Below are 20,130 nucleotides of genomic sequence, written 5' to 3' on the forward strand. Positions count from 1 at the left end.
ACTTTGTTATTGGCGAGAGTCTAAATTTTGAATTTCCAGACGCAACGGAGAAAATAGCAGACCAGCATCATAAATATGAATAGTAGGATTTCTAATGAAAAATAGTAGGATTCGACCGCGTCATGAATAACGATGGAGAATTTTTATTGGCCAAAATGCCTTTGAAGTTAGTACATGTGTCCTACGACGAACTAAAGCGAGGAGGCTCTCTCTGCGCCAAGATGCGAGTAGGGTAAAACGGACTAATCAACATAGAATTGATAAAGGCCGTCTCCGGTTGGAGCTTCCTTCTCTCTTCTTTTTTCGCTCTCTCTCTTTCTAGACTTCGTTTTGTTGACGACACCAACTCTCTCTCCCCCTCTCTCTCCCTGCGCGCGCGTCGCAGACCCAACGTCCTCCCTCTCCCCTCCCCAGAGAGGGAAATATCATTTTTCAATAAAATTGCTGGAAAGCACAATCTAACATCCTGGGCTGTTATTTACTTCTTCCATGTAATCTACTTGCTTTCCAAGTTTTGTTTTTATTCCTTATCAAGGCTTTTTTTTTTTTTTTGGTTTTTCTATTTTCACAATGTTTCCTTCACAACTGTGGATATCGGGAACACATGGTTCTGTTTGCATTCCCTAGCGGAATTCTGAATGTATGGGTTTTGTTATTATATATTTATTCTTTGTTTATTTTGGGTGCAGAGAGCCTCCGGAGAATGCAGCTTTTTAGGGTTTTCTCCGTGGGCTCTCATTTTTCTGAGAGCTTCGATTCAGGTAGTGATATTAACTCCTTCTTTCACGAGAGTAGCGATGAATGAAAGCAGTTTTAAGGATATATTGATGGATTTAGTGCAATACATTGTTCTCGGTTTGGTGATTTCCTCTTTTCAGAAATATAATTCTAACGAGGTGTTTTGTTGCCCAGCGACAGGTTAATGGTAATCTGCTAGATTAGAATGATTTATTCAAATTGAGATGGGCTCGTGTGGGAAATCAAGTATATTAGACGACGCCTCAAGCGGGTCTGTCATTGAGCAGCACTCACGCGCAGAGTTTCCATTGCAGTCTATTCCTGTGCAGCGGTCCTGTCCATTAGTAACTTGCAATGCATTGGACACTAATGTGGAGCACTCCAATATGATGGAGGGACGTATGATTTCGTCTAGAGAGGTCCACACTGGGTGTGCCAGCTCCATTGTTGCTCCAGAGATGTCCAGAGATTCATGGTTGATGGCGAAGGAAAATGACAATACTGATAGGTTACAATGCTCAGGTACAGTAGTAAGTTGCAATGCGGTAGACTCTAATGTTAAGCGCTCCAATATGATAGAAGGTTGTATGAATTCGTCTGGAGAGGTCCACACTGGGTCTTCAAGTTCCACTGATGTTCCACAGATATCCGGAGATTCATTGTTGATGGAGAACAAAAGTGAAAATACGGTTAGTTTACAGCGGTACTGTCCAGTGGTTACTAGCAATGTGTCGGACTCTAATGCTGAGCACTCCAATATGATCGAAGGTTCTGTGGATTCATCTAGAGAGGTCCACACAGGGTCTGCAAGCCCTGTTGATGCTACAGAGGTGCCCAAAGATTCATTGTTGATGGTGAATAAAAATGGAATTACTGATATTTCACAACAGTCCTGCCCAGTAGTAACTTCCAATGTGTTGGACTCTAATGTTGGTTGCTCCAATATGATGGAAGGTTGTATGAATTTGTCTAGAGAGGTCCACACTGGGTCTGCAGTTTCCATTGATGTTCAAGATATGTCCAGAGATTCACTGTTGACGGTGAACAAAAATGAAAATACCGGTACACGTTCAGTTGTAGCTTCCAATGTGTCGGACTCTGATGTTGAGTGCTCCAATATGGCGGAAGGTTATATGAATTCATCTAGAGAGGTCCACTCTGGGTCTGCAAGTCCCATCAATGCTTTGGAGATGCCCAGAAATTCATTGTTGGAGAACAAAAGTGGAAATACTGATATTTTACAACAGTCCTGTCTAGTAGTGACTTGCAATGCGTTGGACTCTAATGTTGAGCACCCCAACCTGTTGGAAGGTTGTATACATTCAACCAGAGAGATGGGAGGCTCCATTGATGCTCCAGAGGCAATCAGAGATTCATTGCTGATGGAGAACAAAAGTGAAAATACTGATCTATTACAACAGTCCTGTCTAGCAGTAACTTGCAATGCGTTGGACTCTAATGTTGAGCGCTCTAACATGATGGAAGGTTGTATGAATTCATCTAGAGAGGTCCATACAGGACCTGCAAGTCCTATTGATGTTCTAGAGAGGTCTGAAGATTCTTTGTTGATGGTGAATAAAAGTGAAAATACTGAGATGTCACTTCTGGAGAAAACCTCAGAGAATGAAAGCCAGACTTGTCCAAGTATATTTTGTGCGCAAATTAAACTTTCTAATCTAGAAAATGTCAGGTTGGTCTCGGAAGGAAAACCTCATGCCAAAGATGGCCTCAAAATGCCATCAGACTTCATATTGACTAGTGGTTCACCTAAGGATTGTGTTCATCAGGATGGGCACAAGGATGAGAAGAGCAACATATTCCACTCTGAAGGTGAAAAAGATGCTGGTTTACCAACTGGCTTCCTGGTTTATTACGACCAACAAAGCGAACAAGAGGACCCTATGAGAAATGCTAATCAATTGTTGGAGGGTGTCAACGAAGGTGATTTGATTTGTGGGATTGAAGCTGATGCCTACAAGCAGACTCATTCACAGGGCAGTGAAGTACCCACAGATGTAATATATACTGAAGCAGAGGCCACAAGTGATCAGAAAGATGGTGACGATGAAAATAGTCCTGATGAAGACTTTGTTGATAAAGAAAGTATCATTAATACACATGTCCAAGTATTCTCCTCACCAGGCCATGAAAGGATCCTGGGGAGTTTGCCTGTAACTTGTTCATCTAGCGAGGCTATCCACTCAGATAAGGAGAAGGGGATTGATGATATCGATACTGATTTTGATGCAGAAGGTGTTGTGAAAGTTAAGGAAAAAAATAATGATGTTAGTACTGAAATAAATGTTGAAATGAAGAACAATATGCCAAAAGATGATAATGCATGCAAGTTTAATGACAGTTCCTCAAAAACTCATGCCAACTGTACCTTGAGAAAAACGTTTCCTCCTGAATCAGATCTTCCTTCTGTTGACTATATCAGTATTAGCTCTCCAAGGGACGTGCCTGATCTTCTCAAGGAGGTAAATGGTTCCATCAGTTATAATAGCCTTGTGGGCGATTCTGGGGAGGCAGACTGTATTAGGAAAGATATTATACAAGTTGATTATATCTCTGAAGGCAATTATTCTGGGAATGCGTCCTTGCCTATTCGAAGGAATAGTCGAAGAAGTAAATCTAGTCATAAGACACAGACCAAAAGGGCTTCGAGGAAATGCAAGAACAAAACCAGTGTGCCACTCCTAGGTGGGGATATGAAGATGATCCTGGAGGCTGCTAGAAGGAAAAGAAGCTGTTTCTCTAAACCAGCTCGTTCTTCTATCTGGGGATTGGTAGGAAACATTAATAAGTTTTTTGAACAAGATAATGATATTGGAGTTGATCAGGTTATGTGTCAAGGATTGGGGAAGGTGAGAGGTGCCCGTAAAAGTGGCACAAGGAACAAGAAGGGTGCAATTTCTAGCTCACTGAGTTCAACGAAGAAATGCTGTGCTTCAACGACTCGTGTTCGCTTGAAGATTAAACTGGGGAAAGAAGTTCATTTAAGTTGTTCAGATGTCTTGGTTCCAGATGTTATGAACGGTTCATGTTCTGCTTCTAATGCGGGGCCTGGTCCAGGCTCTCAGGAAAGAAACAGCAATGCTGGCAATAAATGTTCAGAAGCGGTTGAAGTAGGCAAGTCTGAATCTTTAACAAACAGCCTGGATGAGGATGCCCTTGTTCTGAATGGACAAATGGCAAATCATCACTTTGAAGCTGCTGCAACAGAAGACAAGTCAGATGAGGTCACCGAGCAAGTATTGCATATGATCTCTCCAGAGAGCATGATTGAACCGCTGAGAGAGACACGTAATGATAAGGGGATGGATCCTGGAACTTCGCCTGATTCAGAAGTTATCAATTCAGTTCCTGAAGTCCAGGGTGGAGAAAGACATCAACAAGGTTTGCACGATTCTATTCTTGGTTCTTCTATAGTGTCTGCTGGTGGGAGAAGGAAGAAGCAAGACAAACTTACTTCTTCAAGTAGTTCTGTTGTTGAAGATGGCTCACAAGGGCCACCAAGGAAAAATAAATCCAAGCACTCAAAGAATCGTGGACGTAAAAAGAATCCCAATGATGTTGTTTGCTCCATGAGTTTGCATACTTCCACTAGTATAAATGCCGTGAGCTACTCAGTAAGCCATAAAGAATTATCCAGTGAATCATTGCCCCCATCTGGAGAGATTGAACTTGAAGACTCCGCTGAGGCTTTGAAAGTAAAAAATGACATGAAAGTTGAGACTACTTGCAGCCCAAATGACAATTATGAGCTTTCAGCAAGATCCTCAGGTCGTAAACTTCCTAAAAGTCTTACATCTTGTAAAATCATCACTCCCAAATCAAAAGCTTCTAACTCAATGAGCCGGAAAAAGACTGGTAGCAGACGTAGGGAGAAACAACTGAAACCTATTGAGAAGAGTGAAGTCAAGGGAAAAGCTGTTTCTGAAAAGGTTATCTCTGAAGCAGAAGATTGTGCAGGTAGCTCTCTGAGAACATTAAATGGACTTTGGAAGTTTTGTGATATTCTTATCTGCATTTTGGCTACTTCTTTTACTGGACTTCAAGTCCTTCATGTCTGTCTAAATTTTGTTGATCTTAGTTTTTTGAATTCTGTTTGTCATTTCGTTTGAGCATTTAAATGGAAGTTTTCATATGATGTTACAGGACATGTTGATGGAAGTGGTAGATTGGATGATGTTGGAAAAACTAATGCCGGTGACAACAAAGTATCAGTAAATGGATCCAATTTGGACACAATAGTTAGTACTGGTTTGGGGGAGCAGCATCCATCACTTCATAATGCATGGGTGCGCTGTGATGATTGTCACAAGTGGCGGCGTATTCCTGTTGAGCTTGCAGATCTAATTGAAGAAAAACAGTGCACCTGGTATCTCAATTTTGTAGTCCACATTTTGATTTTGCATGGCCCTTGCATAGAAGCTGGATATTTAAATATTGGATAAGAATATGTTTGCCAGTCGACTCTATTAATGCAAAACGATGTGCCAGTTTTTTTTAATGATTCACTATATAGTACTTGAGCTTCTTGTTACAAGTTACAATATTTTCATTATATTATTCATTGTAGTCTTGAGAGTCATGTTATATATACGTTACTATTTATGTTATCTTATCTTATTGTATTACCTTTTATGTTGCATATGAGGCAATTACTTAGTCTATTGCTCCTAATTTTGTAAAATAATTGGCATCGTGCCATGTATGCTTTTCTTTTAGGACCTGTAAGGATAGCAATGATAAAGCCTTTTCTGATTGCTCTATACCCCAAGAAAAGTCAAATGCAGAGATCAACGCAGAGTTGGGATTATCAGATGCATCAGGAGAAGAAGATGCTTATGAAGGCCGTAAAAAGGATAAGAAGTTGGAATATCATCACCCAACAGGTATTTAATACTGCTTAGACAGAAAATCATAAAGTAAAGCTTAATGCTGGGCTGTTTTTGGCATGTCCTTCCATCCTGATTCATTAATTCTACTATTTGTCTGATGTGTGTCTTTTTCTTTCAATGTTTTCCTCCAGTTCACCAGGAGTCAACTTTTACCCATGTTCTTACTAATGAGTTTCTGCACCGCAGCCGCAAAACTCAGACTATTGATGAGGTTCAAAATGGTTCTATTTCTTTTTACTATTTTGCATTCTCTATGTTGAGTTGAATCAGTTTGCTGCTGGTTGCTCACCAGCATCAACCTGAATATTACTGCCTGGCACTACAACTTGCGCCATTGTATTTTGGGGTGATAGAAGGAATTTCTTTTGGTAATTGTTAATAGAAGAAATTTAACTAGGAAGAAAGATGCGTCACTTGACTACAGGTATCAGGTTTGGGTTGAATGCAGTAGTGTTAAATACTTGGTTGTAGAGCTTTGCTTCCCTTCGTGGTCCTACCTAAGACCTCTGGTCAAGTGTGTCTCCTTTTCTATCCTCTGTATGAGTTTTCTTACATTGTAACTCCCATTTATTCCATTGAGGGGAGGAATATTTTGATATTTAATATAAATTCATTGTTCAATATCTACTATTTTGCCTGGGCTCTGTTACATTCCATTGTCTGACTTGCAGAGGCACTAGGACCTCTTATTAGTTGACTTCTTTCTTTCTTTCTTTTGTTTTCTTGTCCTTTTCCTTTTCCTTTTCCTTTTTTACCCCCCTGGGGTATGATTCTGATGAGTCATATTCCCTCTTTTTCCTACCCTTTAAATTGTAAATCTTACTGGGCCTGGAGTCATCGGATTCCTTCTCCTCCTTTTTTATATTTTTCTGTTCCTCTAATAAATATTTTGTTCACAAAAAGGACAGTGAAAATGTTATCATTGTACATCTGAATCAGATTTGGGTGACATGGGGAAGATATGCCTAAGACTTGAACTACTTACGCTTTTATACATGAGGGTGATCTGATGGGGATTGAATAAATTGATGATCATATCTTATTTTCTTCATGATGCAAAGGACAAGGATTCACGTGTTTAGTTGCCCTGCATGGAGCACCAGTCAAGTCGATGCACTGGCTTTTTTCCCATTTTCTTCACTTGTCAATGTCAATAATGATACTTTTAAATTTTACTCTTGATTAAGTTGTGTGTTTAATCATGGTTTGGTAGGCATTGAAGTTTGAATCAAGCTTGTAAATTTTGTAAATTGTTTGATAGCTTGTGAGATTTGTGAATTACAGATTAATTTAACATGCTTTACTCATTGTGCTCTTGAACTTGTATCAGATAATGGTTTGCCATTGTAAACCACCATCAGAAGGTAGGTTTGGTTGTGGGGATGAATGTCTAAATCGGATGCTCAACATTGAATGTGTTCAAGGAACCTGTCCATGCGGGGATCTTTGTTCAAATCAACAGGTATGTAAACTATTTATTCTTCTGCTGATTCTTTTTACTGCCATTTGGTGTGAAAGAAATCAATGCAGTCCGATTTTTCTTATTTCAGTTCCAGCAACGCAAGTATGCCAGCTTGACGTGGTTCAAATGTGGGAAAAAAGGTTACGGGTTGAGGGCTGTTGATGATATATCTAAAGGGAAGTTTCTTATTGAATATGTTGGGGAGGTAAGTTGAACAAGACCCTGCCTTTCTTTTTGTATTCTCCCCTTGCTCTATTGATTCTTTGGTAATGAGATATTTTCTGAAGCCGAATTATGAAATTGTGGAACCATTTTGATGGTTTTGTGCTATATTTTTGCTTTTTATTGGTCAGAAAGAATTAACACGATCTTTAACAAAGTCATGGATGCGCTCAAGTTGGATCTGCCTTCCTATTTTCTTCCCTCTTTCCATCTCTTCCTTCACAGATAATAGTTGTGGATCTTCCACCCCTTTATATTCTTTGTTGCTTCTGGACCCAGTACTGTAAATTATTCCATGTGTTGGCAGATAATACGGGTTAGGCTGATATGGTTTGTGTTGACCAGCACCATATACTTTCAGGAGATAAGGGGGAGAGTAGTTTGGCCTGTTTCCTTTTGTAGAATTGGTATTGCATTTTGAATGGTACTATAAAGCGGCAAAAAGCAAAAAAATTTATGCTTTTAACTGAGTTCCAAAAAGGGGAAAAAAGTGTTTATCTCCTTTGCAGGCCCCCATATGAAACTTATTTGCCTTCAATCTTATATTGAGAACAGGCTTACTGCTTCCTTTTATTACACTAATCATAGTGATGGAGGTGGATGGATCAAGTTTGATCCATCTATTAGTTTTAACCACTCAACCTGATGATATATGCTTTTAGTTGACTTTTCTAGGGTAAAAGAACTACCTATATCTAACAATAAACTTTTGCTGCTCGTTATATGGAAAAAAGGGTAATATAAGCTGATTGTTTTTTTTGTTTTTTTTGTTTTTTAAAAAATTGGAGTATGTTATTTCTTGTACTGTTGGTATAAACACTGTTATTCATTTTTAGGTGCATGGCAGCGGGTTTAGTTTTGTGTATGAACAGTTGATGTGTTGCATGCACACATAATTGATCTTTATTTACAATGTATCTAATTATCATTTAACCAGGTGCTTGATATGCATGCTTATGAGGCACGGCAAAGAGAGTATGCTTTCAAGGGTCATCGGCATTTCTACTTCATGACCTTGAATGGCAGCGAGGTATGAATTTAGCATATTTTTATTTTGGTTGAACCAATACGGTTTTAATTTTAAGATATGAAGCTCTGATTTACAATCAGAATCATGTGATGATGGAAAACTCAAACTTCTCAGAATAGAACACCTAATGAGCTATATATTGCCGAAATAACACAATGAGCACAGAAAAACTTACATAGAGACAGAAAATATTCCTTGGACAGAAGTTTATAGCACACTGTCACACACTGGAACAAATTATTCCACTGGATACTACTGGACAAAGATAGCCTCCCTACTGGCTAAATGTATCTTCTAAGACAAGAGCTTACAACTCGAACACTTTTACTTACTACCACTCACTCCCCCCATCTTCATACTAATCACTGCAATGCAAACACCTTGCATATTCACGCAGCAGTAACAAAAATGAAAATGAAGAACAACGGATGCCAACTTTCAAGAGGTTGGCTCTTTTCCACCAAATCCAGATCCAGAATTATGTTTTGCTCACTCTTTTCTTAACTTTCCTTTTATACACCCCTGTGAACTACACTTCAACTTCTCCTGCCTGCATCATCATTATTCCTCTTTTTGTTCCTCCATTGGCAATTTTCCCCATAATTTCCTAACTTCAGTTGCACTGTGTATCTTGCTTGCTGCGTAGTTTTCTTCAATTATTTGTGACTTCTTCATTCCTACTCATATTTGTAAATTTTCAGGTGATAGATGCAAGTGCAAAAGGAAACCTGGGACGTTTCATTAATCACAGTTGTGATCCTAATTGCCGAACAGAAAAGGTGAATACATCATCTATCTCAGCGCTGGATCTAGAATTCCAAATTAGTTAGTTAATACCGTTCCTTTTCCTTTGCTCGTCATCACTCAACCATTTTTCTTTTTCTCATTGTGGACAGTGGATGGTGAATGGCGAAATCTGTATTGGACTTTTTGCATTGAGGGATATAAAGCAGGTGTGCTTGCAAGTTGTACTCTTTTATGTCTACCTTTTGTGGTTGAGTCAACTAGCTCTCTAGAATCTGTGTTGTATCAATTCTTATGGCCGTTTTAAATTGGTTGTGATTTTGGGTAACGAAGTGAGGGGGTGTTGCTCTGGGTTTTACATGCCTGGACCTGCAGTTCTGGCATGCAAGAAAAAGGAACCCTTCCAGGATCTCTTGATGCTGGGCGATCTTAATACAAGGAGGAAAACAATCTGGTCAGGATCAATTAATCCTGCTAGGATCATAAGATTAAGATCTGACTATTGGATCTTGAAATTGAAAAAATCGCATGGTTCATGCTTAGATTAGTCATTTGTTGAGTCAGATACATCTCGAAACATTTAAATTGCTGAAAGTATCATACTGAATTCCTTTCAATATTATGACCTCTATATTGAGGTTACTAGTGAAGGAAAAATATATATTTTATTCTTTTTTTTTTGGGGTGGGAGGTGGTCTAGTGCTATACGGAGGTCTTGGAAGTCATACTATCTTACATTGTAATATAAACATAGCTTCTTTGTATGCCCTCGACTATGAGCATGCAGAAGGTTAATTCTGTTCAGCTAAACTTATTGTTGTCCGTGATCCCCAGGGTGAAGAGGTGACATTTGATTACAACTATGTAAGGGTCTTTGGTGCTGCTGCCAAAAAATGTTATTGTAGTTCACCTCTATGTCGTGGTTATATAGGTGGTGGTGATCCACTTAATGCTGAAGTCATTGTTCAAGGTGATTCAGATGAAGAATTTCCAGAACCAGTGATGCTTACCGAAGGTGGTGAAATTGAAGGCAGTATACCTAGATCTGATGTTATGCATGCTGAAAGGAATTTGTCAAAAGACAGAGATCTAGTTGACAAGTCTAGAAGTGCTCAAGTGCCAGGCAATAATCAGGAGGAGAATTCTGTAATCCCATCTCCTGCTATTTCCCTGTTGCACTGCCCATTAGATGGGGAAGATTCAATGGGCAAATTGCCATCATCTGACATGGAAGAAATTTCTCAACAAATGGAGGATGTGATTAGTAAATCCATGCCTGCTGTACAACCACGGTATTTGTTGAAACCAGAGCTTCCTGACAATATTTCTTCCAGCCAAAGAATGGAGGCTTCTGCTACACCTATTAGTAAAATGATGTCAAATTTTATTAAGAATAAAAGAGAATCCAAGTCTGAAATAGTTGAGGACAGGCCTGGTTTTCCAAAAACACATATGCTTGTGAAGACCTCTCGAGCAAACAGTTCAGTTAAAAAGGGAAAGGTTCATGCTAATCATTCAAATGGCCTCAAAGCTGCAGTGGCAGCCAACAGATTGCAGGTAGCATCAATCAAACCTAAAAAGGTGGTGGAAGGTTCTTCCAATGGCCGTTTTGAAGCAGGTTTGTCTTTCGTATTTATTTTGGTATTTTTTAACATGGGTATTGTGCTGAGAAATTTGCCAATTGGTTAATGCTTCTTGATACCTGCAGTTCAGGAGAAACTTAAGGAGTTGTTAGATGAGGATGGAGAAGGAGGAATAAGCAAAAGAAAAGTAAGTAAACTTTGCATTGGTCATCCAAGCAACATGATATTTTGTAGGAGGTATTTGTATTTGGAAGCTTGTGCATAACATACATGTTTCAATGCCTTTTCCTGGTGTTAATTTTGGCTTAGTCATCTTAGGAAGTAGGAATCTTCAACCTCTACTCCATAATTTTTTTTTGGGTAGTTAACTACTATTTTGTTTTGACCTAATATGTTGCACAGATATTGTCGTATGATAACATATTGTGCCATCCTTCTCGTTGATTTTAATATTTGGTCTAAACTCTTATTTTCGAGTTATACCTTATTTTGCCACCTTGGCAGCTCTGTATATAAAATTGGTTTTTCATTTTTTCTTATAACAGGATGCAACCAAAGGCTACTTAAAGCTGCTGCTTCTCACTGTGGCATCAGATGATAGGAATAATGGCGAAGCAATTCAAAGGTCCCTAGCTTTTTGCTTTTCCACTGATCATATGTTGAGACTTATTCTAGCCATCTAAACAGTTTGTAAAGTAATGTAAATTTTGTTGCAGCAATCGAGATCTTTCCATGATCCTTGGTGCCCTTCTGAAAACAAAATCTAGAGCAGTGCTGAATGATATAATTAACAAGAATGGTAAGATGTGCTTGCTGGTTATCAATAGGATGGCCCAAACCAATCCTACCTCCTGGGTGGGCTTTGGGTTTAGTTATTGCAAAGGGTGACTAAATCTTCATCTTTCAGGTCTGCAGATGTTGCATAACATTATGAAACAGTACAGACGGGATTTCAAGAAAACTCCCATACTACGGAAGCTTCTCAAGGTGATTTAAGTAAAAATACTGTTGTATCATCATGGTAGTTATCTGCTTTCACCTTACAGGTTAAGTGTATTTAAATCCATTACTCTGCTAAGCAACTGTATGTCATTGAATTATTTTCTTAAAAATAGTATCAATAATGAATTAAGTGAATAATTTCTTTCTGAAGCTTTTGTGAAATTTGCAGAAAACTTCAACCATGTAGTTAGTCCTTCAATTGTAAGGTTATCTTGCAAAGTCACGATGAGCATTAATATTGTGGGCTCCTGATATTTGGAGGGCAAATTGGAGAACATTGGGGATTTTTTTCTTCTTTGTTGGTCTTCCATTTACTTTTTTAAGATGAAAGATGTTCAGTAATTCCAAGTGTTATTTTCTGATTGTTAGAGTGGTTGAAAGAATCTATTGTCGTAACTTAAATATACAATGATAACTTCATTGAAGAATGACATACTTTTAATCACAGCATTGAATTTGCGGAAGTTTGTGTAATATAGTATCATGCTGTCAGTCCTGTCTATTAAAAGCACGAAGATATTTTCTGAGACCTGGTTGTTTTTAGATAATAGCTTAAGCTGAAGTAGTCTGATATTTATCTGTCAACATCTTATGACTTTGGAGGCTAGGATTTAGCAAGGTTAAACTGTAAGTTACTAATTTGGTGCATAGATGTGACTTCTCCATACTTGTCAAGAAACTAATAACCAATAACTTTATGACTCCTATTTTTACTTTTAGATGTTGGCTAATTCAATTCCGCTTTTTCACTTTATATGCCATTATGTGTTTTCCTCATTTTCCTCAAGGGAAGTGATCGAAGATAAGAAGGGGTTTTTTCTTAAACCAACCTTATATATGTGTGTGTGTGTGTGTGTGTGTGTTTTCCCCAGGTCTTGGAGTATCTAGCAGCAAGCAAGATTTTGACATACGACCACATTAATAGCGGCCCCCCCTGTCATGGAATGGAGAGGTTAGAAAATGTCATCTTTGCCACTCCCCCCCCCCCCCAAAGTTTTACCAAACTAGTTGTAGAAAAGTTGGTTAACTTGAATAGAATTCTGTTGTCTAATGGAGCTGAATTTAATTAGATAACAAAGTTGTAGATATATGGCGCCTTTTTTTTATGCAAATATGGGAGCCTCCATTGAAGTTTGGCTAAATTATACCCAATACCTCTAATGTTTTTAAAAAAATTACACTTGGCTTTCTTTCAATGTGGCTGAATTATACCCAATACCTCATCATAGCTGGTTTTGTCTGCAGCCTTAGGGAGTCCATGTTGTCTCTGACAGAGCATGATGACAAACAGGTATGTGTTGCACCAGGGGTTCACATATGCTTTATTTCCATTTTAGTCAGGTTGTGTGTCCATCTCCTTCAGAATGTCTGCAGAAACATGCTGGGACTTTTTTATTCCCATGGGAGCATGTTTTTCATGGGTGAGGACCATTAGTCCTTGAATGTTCTTATTATTCTTCTTGCACATTCAGGTCCATCAAATTGCTCGAAGCTTTCGGGACAGATGGATTCGCAGACCTTTCAAAAGACATGGTTATGTGGACCGAGATGATTTCAAGGGAGAATCTCATAGGAATTTTAACTGCAATAGATTTTCAGCACCACAGAACCATAGGCGGGAGCTCGATGTGAGACCTAACGAAGCAACAGATTGTGCCCAGCAATCAAAACTTGTGACAACTTCAGTAGATGTTGGTTCCCAGGAAGGCTGCTCTGCAGTGTCTTTAGATGGGTGTAAAGTTGATGGGACGAAAAGGCGCAAGCGTAAAAGCAGATGGGATCAACCTGCAGAGACAATTTCAAATTTATCATCTAGTCCATGTAAGAAACAAAATGTCGATTCTGGGCTATCAATGCGTGCTGATGCAGCTATTGACTCTTTTGATGGAAGTCAGAACATTACTGAGGATTTCCCCCCAGGTTTTTCCTGTCCTGTTCAACCGCAATTGGATTCTTCGAATGCTTCACCTCACCCTGTTGATCTTGCTTCGCAAAGTGTGGGCAATTCTGGGTGCCCCCCAGATACAGTAATTGGACATCTAAAGGAGAAATTTAATTCTCGCATGCCTGTCTCATATGGAATGCCATTATCTTTTGTCCAACAGTTTGGCACACCTCGTACTGAAATATCAGGGAGTTGGGTCATTGCGCCGGGTGTGCCTTTCAGCCCATTTCCTCCATTGCCCCCCTATCCACGGGATAATAATGACTGTCGACCTTCTGGTTCTACTAATTCTGCAGCTGTAGATCAGCCTATTGAAGTTCAGCAACGGGATATGAGTGGCCCAGTTGGTTGTTACCCTGATGATATTACTCCCAGCACCACTGATACTAGCACTAAAGACGTTGACCTTCCACATGAAGATGATAAACAACCTTATAAACGTTTGAAAGATTCCTCTTGTGATTTGGGAAGGAAGTACTTTAGACAGCAAAAATGGAATAATTCAAAAATACATCGACCCTGGTTCAGGAGGAATGCGTGGGGGTCTAATGGGAACTACACTGCTGGAGGTGTATGCAGTGTAAGCGTAGGAGATGGACCAAGTGAGTCAAAAGTTGCATATTCTTCGGAGGATGTAATCTGTAGAGCGGAGGAAGGTGACAATAATGATGTTTAATAACATTTTCAGCAGCAAAAACAGCATTCATCCAGGGATTTCCACCCTTCATTATACATTAATATATTGTCAATTCATTTGTTCCGATTCAATGAAAATTTGGTTCAATTTCGGAATCCTACTTAATCAAAAGCTCCATCAATGAAGGAAGTTTATCCCATTCCGCCTTTTGCTGTTTGAATATTGATCGTTCCTAATCTTCACGAGGTAGGTGCTTCTCTTTACGAACGATTTCTGAGAATATGGCGTTCCAATGATCAACTATCCGTGAAATATGGATACTAATATCTGTTTCTTATATTAAATTCTCTCTCTCTCTCTAACCTAAAAAACCTACTTAGAACTGAAGGGGATATGGAGTGAGAGATTATATCTACTATCATTTATTTGACAATATATGATATCTTCTATCATATAACTTCCACGCTTTTAATTTCCATAAAATTATTACTTAATTGACTTTTTGATTTATATTTCTTAAAGATACGAAGGCTGCTTGCAGATGAGGTTAGAGTTGGTTCGTTTCCCCCATTTGATTAGGTGTTTACCGGAGTGGATCAAATAAGATTTTTGCTTTGGTGACGAGGCCATGTGCGCTTCATTTTCCCTTGCTGTTGTGCAAATTGCTGAATTTGTTTTCCCCGATAGGGTACTTGTCTTTTCCTCTTCCACCCTTGCGACGTTCTGCTTGAGCATTTGCTTCAGTACTTATTTTGTGTACTTTTGCTTCGTAAGAAGGCTAATGCAATCTGAAATTTGAGTAAAGAAATAAATGACGGATAGAACTTGGTAAAGTTGGGAAAGAACTGCATAATCGGACAACTTTTTATCTCTGTTTGATGGTTCAAACAGGCTTTGAAGGATTAGCATGTTATGAACTTTTTATTTTAATTACAAGTACGTTTTGTAAGTTGGGAGGATTAAAATTATTAAATGATTATGAAGTCCTTAATTTTCACGCATTTGGATCACGATGTTTGAGATCCAAATTTTTATCATTCAATTTTCATGGATCCATTAGAAATAATTGTTCATTACCTTCCCCCGGGCGCCGCGGCGCCAGTGTTCATTACCTCTGTCAAAACACGCGCACGCGCACAAGTATTAATTATACAATAGCAGAGTTCTCATCTGAAGAGAGCTCTCTCTAGAGTTCTCCCTTAATGTTTGTGTTTGGTAAGATTTATGTACAGGATCCGTGATGATTGGATGGAGATGCGTGCACAAAAGCCATAGTTCACTTTGAAATCTGCAAGACTAGTCTGTTTCTTCATTAACTCTTGCTGTTTCTTAATCCTATGTAGTATCTACATTTTCATGTTTTGGCACATCGTCAAAATCAGTTCAAAGTTTTCGCTCAACCAAATTAATAGGGTGCTACATGTTTGGGGGCTTTGGAATTGGGATTTACTTCAATAATACTCTCATGTTCCTATTTATAAAGAGAGAAGACATTTTTTAATTATATTTATAGGACACTGAGAGAAAATTTTTTATATAAATGTACAATTTTACCCTTTATTTATTATTATGTTAATTTTGTTTATACGAGGTATAATATATATTAAATAAAACTGAAAGTTATTGAATTTTAAATGAGAGTTAATGAAATTTAAGATTTTTCTTATTCTATATAAAACATGTTGGATGACTCATAAATAGAATCAGAGAAATATGTTATAAGAGCATGCTTTAGGAGAGATACTTGAAAAGGGGTGCTACATGTTTGGGGGCTTCACCCTTTGCTTAGATCTTTTTTTGTGTTTTTTTTTTGGGGGGGGGGGGGGGAGATTTTTGTGTGTGATTCTTTTGCTTTAGCGTACTGGTATTGTAACATGATAAGTGGGGGGGGGAAATGTCACTTAAGCACATGAACACCCATGTTGATTGGTACAAAAACAAATAAATCGTGAATTTTTTTGTCGCTTTGTGATCGCTACTCAAAGTAGAAGATATATTTGAGAGCAAGAATTGAACATGCATATATATGTAGCAAGCTTCCTATCATACGATTCCAGCATTTAAAAAAGAAAAAATCCTTGCTATTCTGTTAATGGAGCAATAAATTCTCTCCTAGGAGTGCGAACAGAGCCATCAAGAGTTAATGAAGTGTAGCTTTTGAAAAGCTAATGAGTTCGAGCAATCAAGAAGAAAATTAATTATTTATCGCACACACCATGAACTTGGATACCGTAATGTTTTAAGTATAATTCATCATGGAAGTTCCAGCAGGAAAAAAAAAAATTCATCATGGAAGAAGGATTACCGATACAAGGTATGGTTGATAATGGCTCCTGATCATCAAGAAGAAAACGTGAAATTTGTTGTCCACACAAGAAATAGGTGCCTTGAGAAAAGGCGAGCTTGAATTATCAGCAAACATGAGACGAACAGATCAGGGAAAGGAAATAGTTATCTGATTACAAATACAAAAGTTTGCTTTATCTTATTCTCTGTTCACGTATAACGGCAATCACTTGGCCTTAGCCAGACCACAAATCCTTTAATTCCTCCCTCCTCTCACTCTCGAACAAATTCCAAAAAAGGAAGAAAACACTACTAACCTTTTCCATGCCTAAGGTAGACAAGTGACCTTCACGTATGGCTGAGGCACAAAAAAGAAGGTATATTATGAATACTCCTTTTTCTGGAAAAAAAAAATACAAAAGGCTATTCATTTATTCAGCCAACCGAGCCATGCATATGTACTTCACTAGTATTTCTTTAGCAAGCTTCTAATCCGAACACAGCACCACGTTTTCAATAACATTTTATGCTTTCTCCAACCATCAAAATACTTGCCAATCACGTTTTTATAGCTAGGCCTCTGCTGAACCAACAGCCAGTACTCAGCAGTGTTTGGTCTGTCAGCTATGTACTCATGTTCTAAATCCAAAAGCACCAGACGAGCCAACACAGGGATGAGCATCACATCGGCCATAGTGAAATCTTGACCTGCTAAATAAGGCGTTTCACTAAGCTGCTTCTCCACTTCATCAAGAAGGATAACCAAGTGCTCCTTGCTCCTCCTCAACACATCAGGGTCTTTTAATTTTTCTTCCGTCTGATAAGCTTCTTTCAACTTCCTGTGGTAAGCTCCAGCTAGCTCGGGGGATTCAGACATTCGAGCAATCACCACCCGCCTTATAAACTTGGAGGTATAAGTGCGATATTTATCTGGTATATGGGAGAGTGTGAAAAACTTGGGATCCCACTCTTGTATCTTTCTCATCCATTCAACAACTTCCCTGCCACTAATACTGATGCCCTCAGCGCCAGAGGATACCTTAGCAATTCTTTCTATGTACCTGAAAACCCAACGGCATTTTAAACCCTTTGCTTATTATAAATGCATTTATAAGCAAATGCAAATTCAATGTCTTATTCAACCAAGGTGAACAAAGGACTCAATGATTAAATTTTATGAAGAAATGATTAAAATTTGTCCACCACCTTGAGTGGATACTGCCTCGAGGTAAAGGTTTTGGAGAGTCTAGATGAATGAATATGTGGAGAGCGGGTATCCGTTAGCAATAAAGTTTTAACTTATTTTCATCTAGAATTTTAGATCCCAAACAGCTCTTAAAAAAGTTCAATCCTTCTTTATATAAATCTGTTCAAGTCAAGGATAAAAGAATATATGTTAAAGCGAGAAGAAAGGGCATACTGGATTATATCAATAGTGTCGTAAAGGATGTGGGAACCATTTTGGAAAACAGGCAGCTTGCCACTAGGATTCATGTCGAAGAATGCGGCATCCAAATTCTTGCCTGTAATGGGATTGACATGGTGAGACGTATAATCAATGCCTTTCTCTTCCAATGCAAGCCTCACCTTCTGGCTGTTCAAATCAAAAGGATGATGATATAAATGCATTCTGTTGTCAGCTCTAAGAATGTTGCATGTACTGCTAAATCTTAAGCGAAGGTGCACCAACTCCCAAGATCACACAGAAAGCATAGAGATAGCACATTGTAGTCTTATCTGAAAAGGAAAACACTCCAAATTATTATAAAGAACCATTATATATGACAACTCAATTTCTTCCACAGAAGTTTATGAATTACAGCACAAGCCAGAGAACTAAACAGCATCAGATTAAACGGGACGAGACGTAGGCCAAAAATAGAATAAAATAAATAAGTAGCTTTCTCTAGTCACGGTAAATATACATCATTTGGTGTAGAAACCAATCAGCTTAGCTCAATATCACTTGCTCCAGGGCAGAGGGTCTGTGTTAAAAAAGAGAATGACAAAAAAAGAAGTTGAAAATTACTAAATTCCAAATAAACTTTTGTAACGATACTTTATTTAGTGTTGACAAAACAACAATTTTTTTGTTGACATTCCTTATTTAGCATTTTTTTCCAGCTTTTTTTTTTTTGGTCATTTTCCGGTGTTCAAATTCCAGTCAGGGCGAAAATTAATTTTAAAAAGAAAATACTGATACCAATAGCTAGCTAACAGGTGATGAAAGCCTCCAAGTCAAGTCAAAACTAAAGTCAATACGAGAAAAAGCAAACCGAAGACTGCAATACTAATAACTCTCTCACCCAAAAACCTCAACTTAGTATTTTAGGTGGGAGGAAACATATCTTTTAAGATCTTTTTCCCCTTTGTCTATCAAGCTACAACTATGTAAATAAGAAAGTCACCAAAAATTTCTCCGGCGCATGTAAGATAGAGATTACTATATCTGTGCTCATTAGGATTCAGGGAACAAGAAGGCTTCATTCAGGCACAGATGACGATTAAGTGAATCAACCAACTATAATTTGATGATCGATAAGGAATTAATCCAGCAAAGAAAGAACATGCGTAACTTGATGAATAGGATATAATTTTATTTAAACGAGTTACAATAACAGCACAATACCACTTCCAAGCAGTCGAAATAATTTCCACAAAAAAAAAAAAAATCAATTCACTTGATTACGCGGAAAACAGTCAATTGCTGTAAAAACTTCTAAACCAGCCAAAACACGATCAGGAAGAAATGAAAATAGATAGCCTTGGGCAAAAACAACAAAAGCACACAATATTAAGAGTGAAAAGCATGCCAAGCAAGTTCACAAATCAAAACGAACCAGGGAACGGAGGGAATCAACGAGGAAGTAAGAAGAACTCGGAACAGACACGAGAGAAATACCGAGGAAATAGTTGAGCAAGGATGCTAGCGGAAGGGCTTTGGGAGCCAAAATAAAAAAAAGAGGCGCTCGCGAAAAAGTAACAACGAAAGCGAAGTAAGGCGAACGGTGACCAGAGAGGCTGAGAGTGCAAGAGAGGAGAGAGGAAGCACAAACCAGAACGCAACAATTTGTGACAGCGAGAGAGAAGATTCCATACACCCAACTGCAACTCGTAAACGCGTAAAGACACTCGCTCTACCTTAGTACACACGTTGAACAAACGTAGTATCATAAACTTACAATTTATGTTTTTTATTTAGGATTTCCTTAGTATATTTATTAACATGAAGTTTATATTTATTTTGATTTTAATCTCTTAAATTTTAAATCATAAGTTTTAGTCTTTTGAAAAACAAAATAGTTCAAATTTTTATTAAATGATAAAGACTAATATTTTAAATAAAAAAATTTGAAGGATAAACACATAGTTTAAAACTTAAGAAACTAATATCAAAATGAAAACAAATTTAATTATTTAAAATTAAAAATTATATTAATCCTGATTTATTTATGAAATTAATTATAATTAATTTTTTAAAAAATATTTTTTTAAAATCACTGTTTATGCTTGTCATGTAAACATCTAACAATATATTCTCTCTCGATGCTAAACATAAGTTACGCTAAAGTGA

The 20,130-nt window shown here is 38.0% G+C and overlaps 2 protein-coding genes across 5 annotated transcripts; one reads left to right on the top strand and one right to left on the bottom strand.

The window, feature by feature from the left end:
* The first annotated feature begins 281 nt into the window (after window positions 1–281).
* On the top strand, window positions 282–14,469 carry LOC114716688 (histone-lysine N-methyltransferase ASHH2). 3 transcript variants are annotated; one of them, XM_028901726.1, is made up of 19 exons: window positions 282–491; window positions 690–761; window positions 913–4,713; window positions 4,900–5,122; window positions 5,473–5,639; window positions 5,777–5,856; window positions 6,976–7,107; window positions 7,196–7,312; window positions 8,267–8,359; window positions 9,061–9,138; window positions 9,256–9,312; window positions 9,938–10,721; window positions 10,812–10,873; window positions 11,232–11,311; window positions 11,403–11,485; window positions 11,594–11,673; window positions 12,561–12,640; window positions 12,934–12,979; window positions 13,161–14,469. In XM_028901726.1, exons 3-19 carry the CDS (start codon window positions 963–965, stop codon window positions 14,307–14,309), a joined length of 7,062 nt encoding a protein of 2,353 aa, XP_028757559.1. In that variant the 5' UTR covers window positions 282–491; window positions 690–761; window positions 913–962; the 3' UTR covers window positions 14,310–14,469. The 3 variants fall into 3 exon arrangements, with proteins under 3 accessions (XP_028757559.1, XP_028757560.1, XP_028757561.1); XM_028901727.1 differs by having other exon boundaries at window positions 919–4,713; XM_028901728.1 differs by lacking the exon at window positions 690–761.
* Window positions 14,470–16,962: 2,493 nt separating this feature from the next.
* Window positions 16,963–18,278, bottom strand: LOC114716689 (glutathione S-transferase TCHQD-like). Of its 2 annotated transcripts, XM_028901730.1 has the most exons (3): window positions 18,144–18,225; window positions 17,977–18,079; window positions 16,963–17,617 (listed from the first exon to the last, which is right to left on the bottom strand). In XM_028901730.1, exons 2-3 carry the CDS (start codon window positions 18,048–18,050, stop codon window positions 17,023–17,025), a joined length of 669 nt encoding a protein of 222 aa, XP_028757563.1. In that variant the 5' UTR covers window positions 18,051–18,079; window positions 18,144–18,225; the 3' UTR covers window positions 16,963–17,022. The 2 variants fall into 2 exon arrangements, with proteins under 2 accessions (XP_028757563.1, XP_028757562.1); XM_028901729.1 differs by having other exon boundaries at window positions 17,977–18,278.
* Window positions 18,279–20,130: the final 1,852 nt, after the last annotated feature.

Source organism: Neltuma alba, unplaced genomic scaffold (assembly GCF_004799145.2).
Source record: "Neltuma alba isolate B1F8T4 unplaced genomic scaffold, ASM479914v2 tig00011685_pilon, whole genome shotgun sequence".
In the NCBI taxonomy this organism is placed as follows: Eukaryota; Viridiplantae; Streptophyta; class Magnoliopsida; order Fabales; family Fabaceae; genus Neltuma; species Neltuma alba.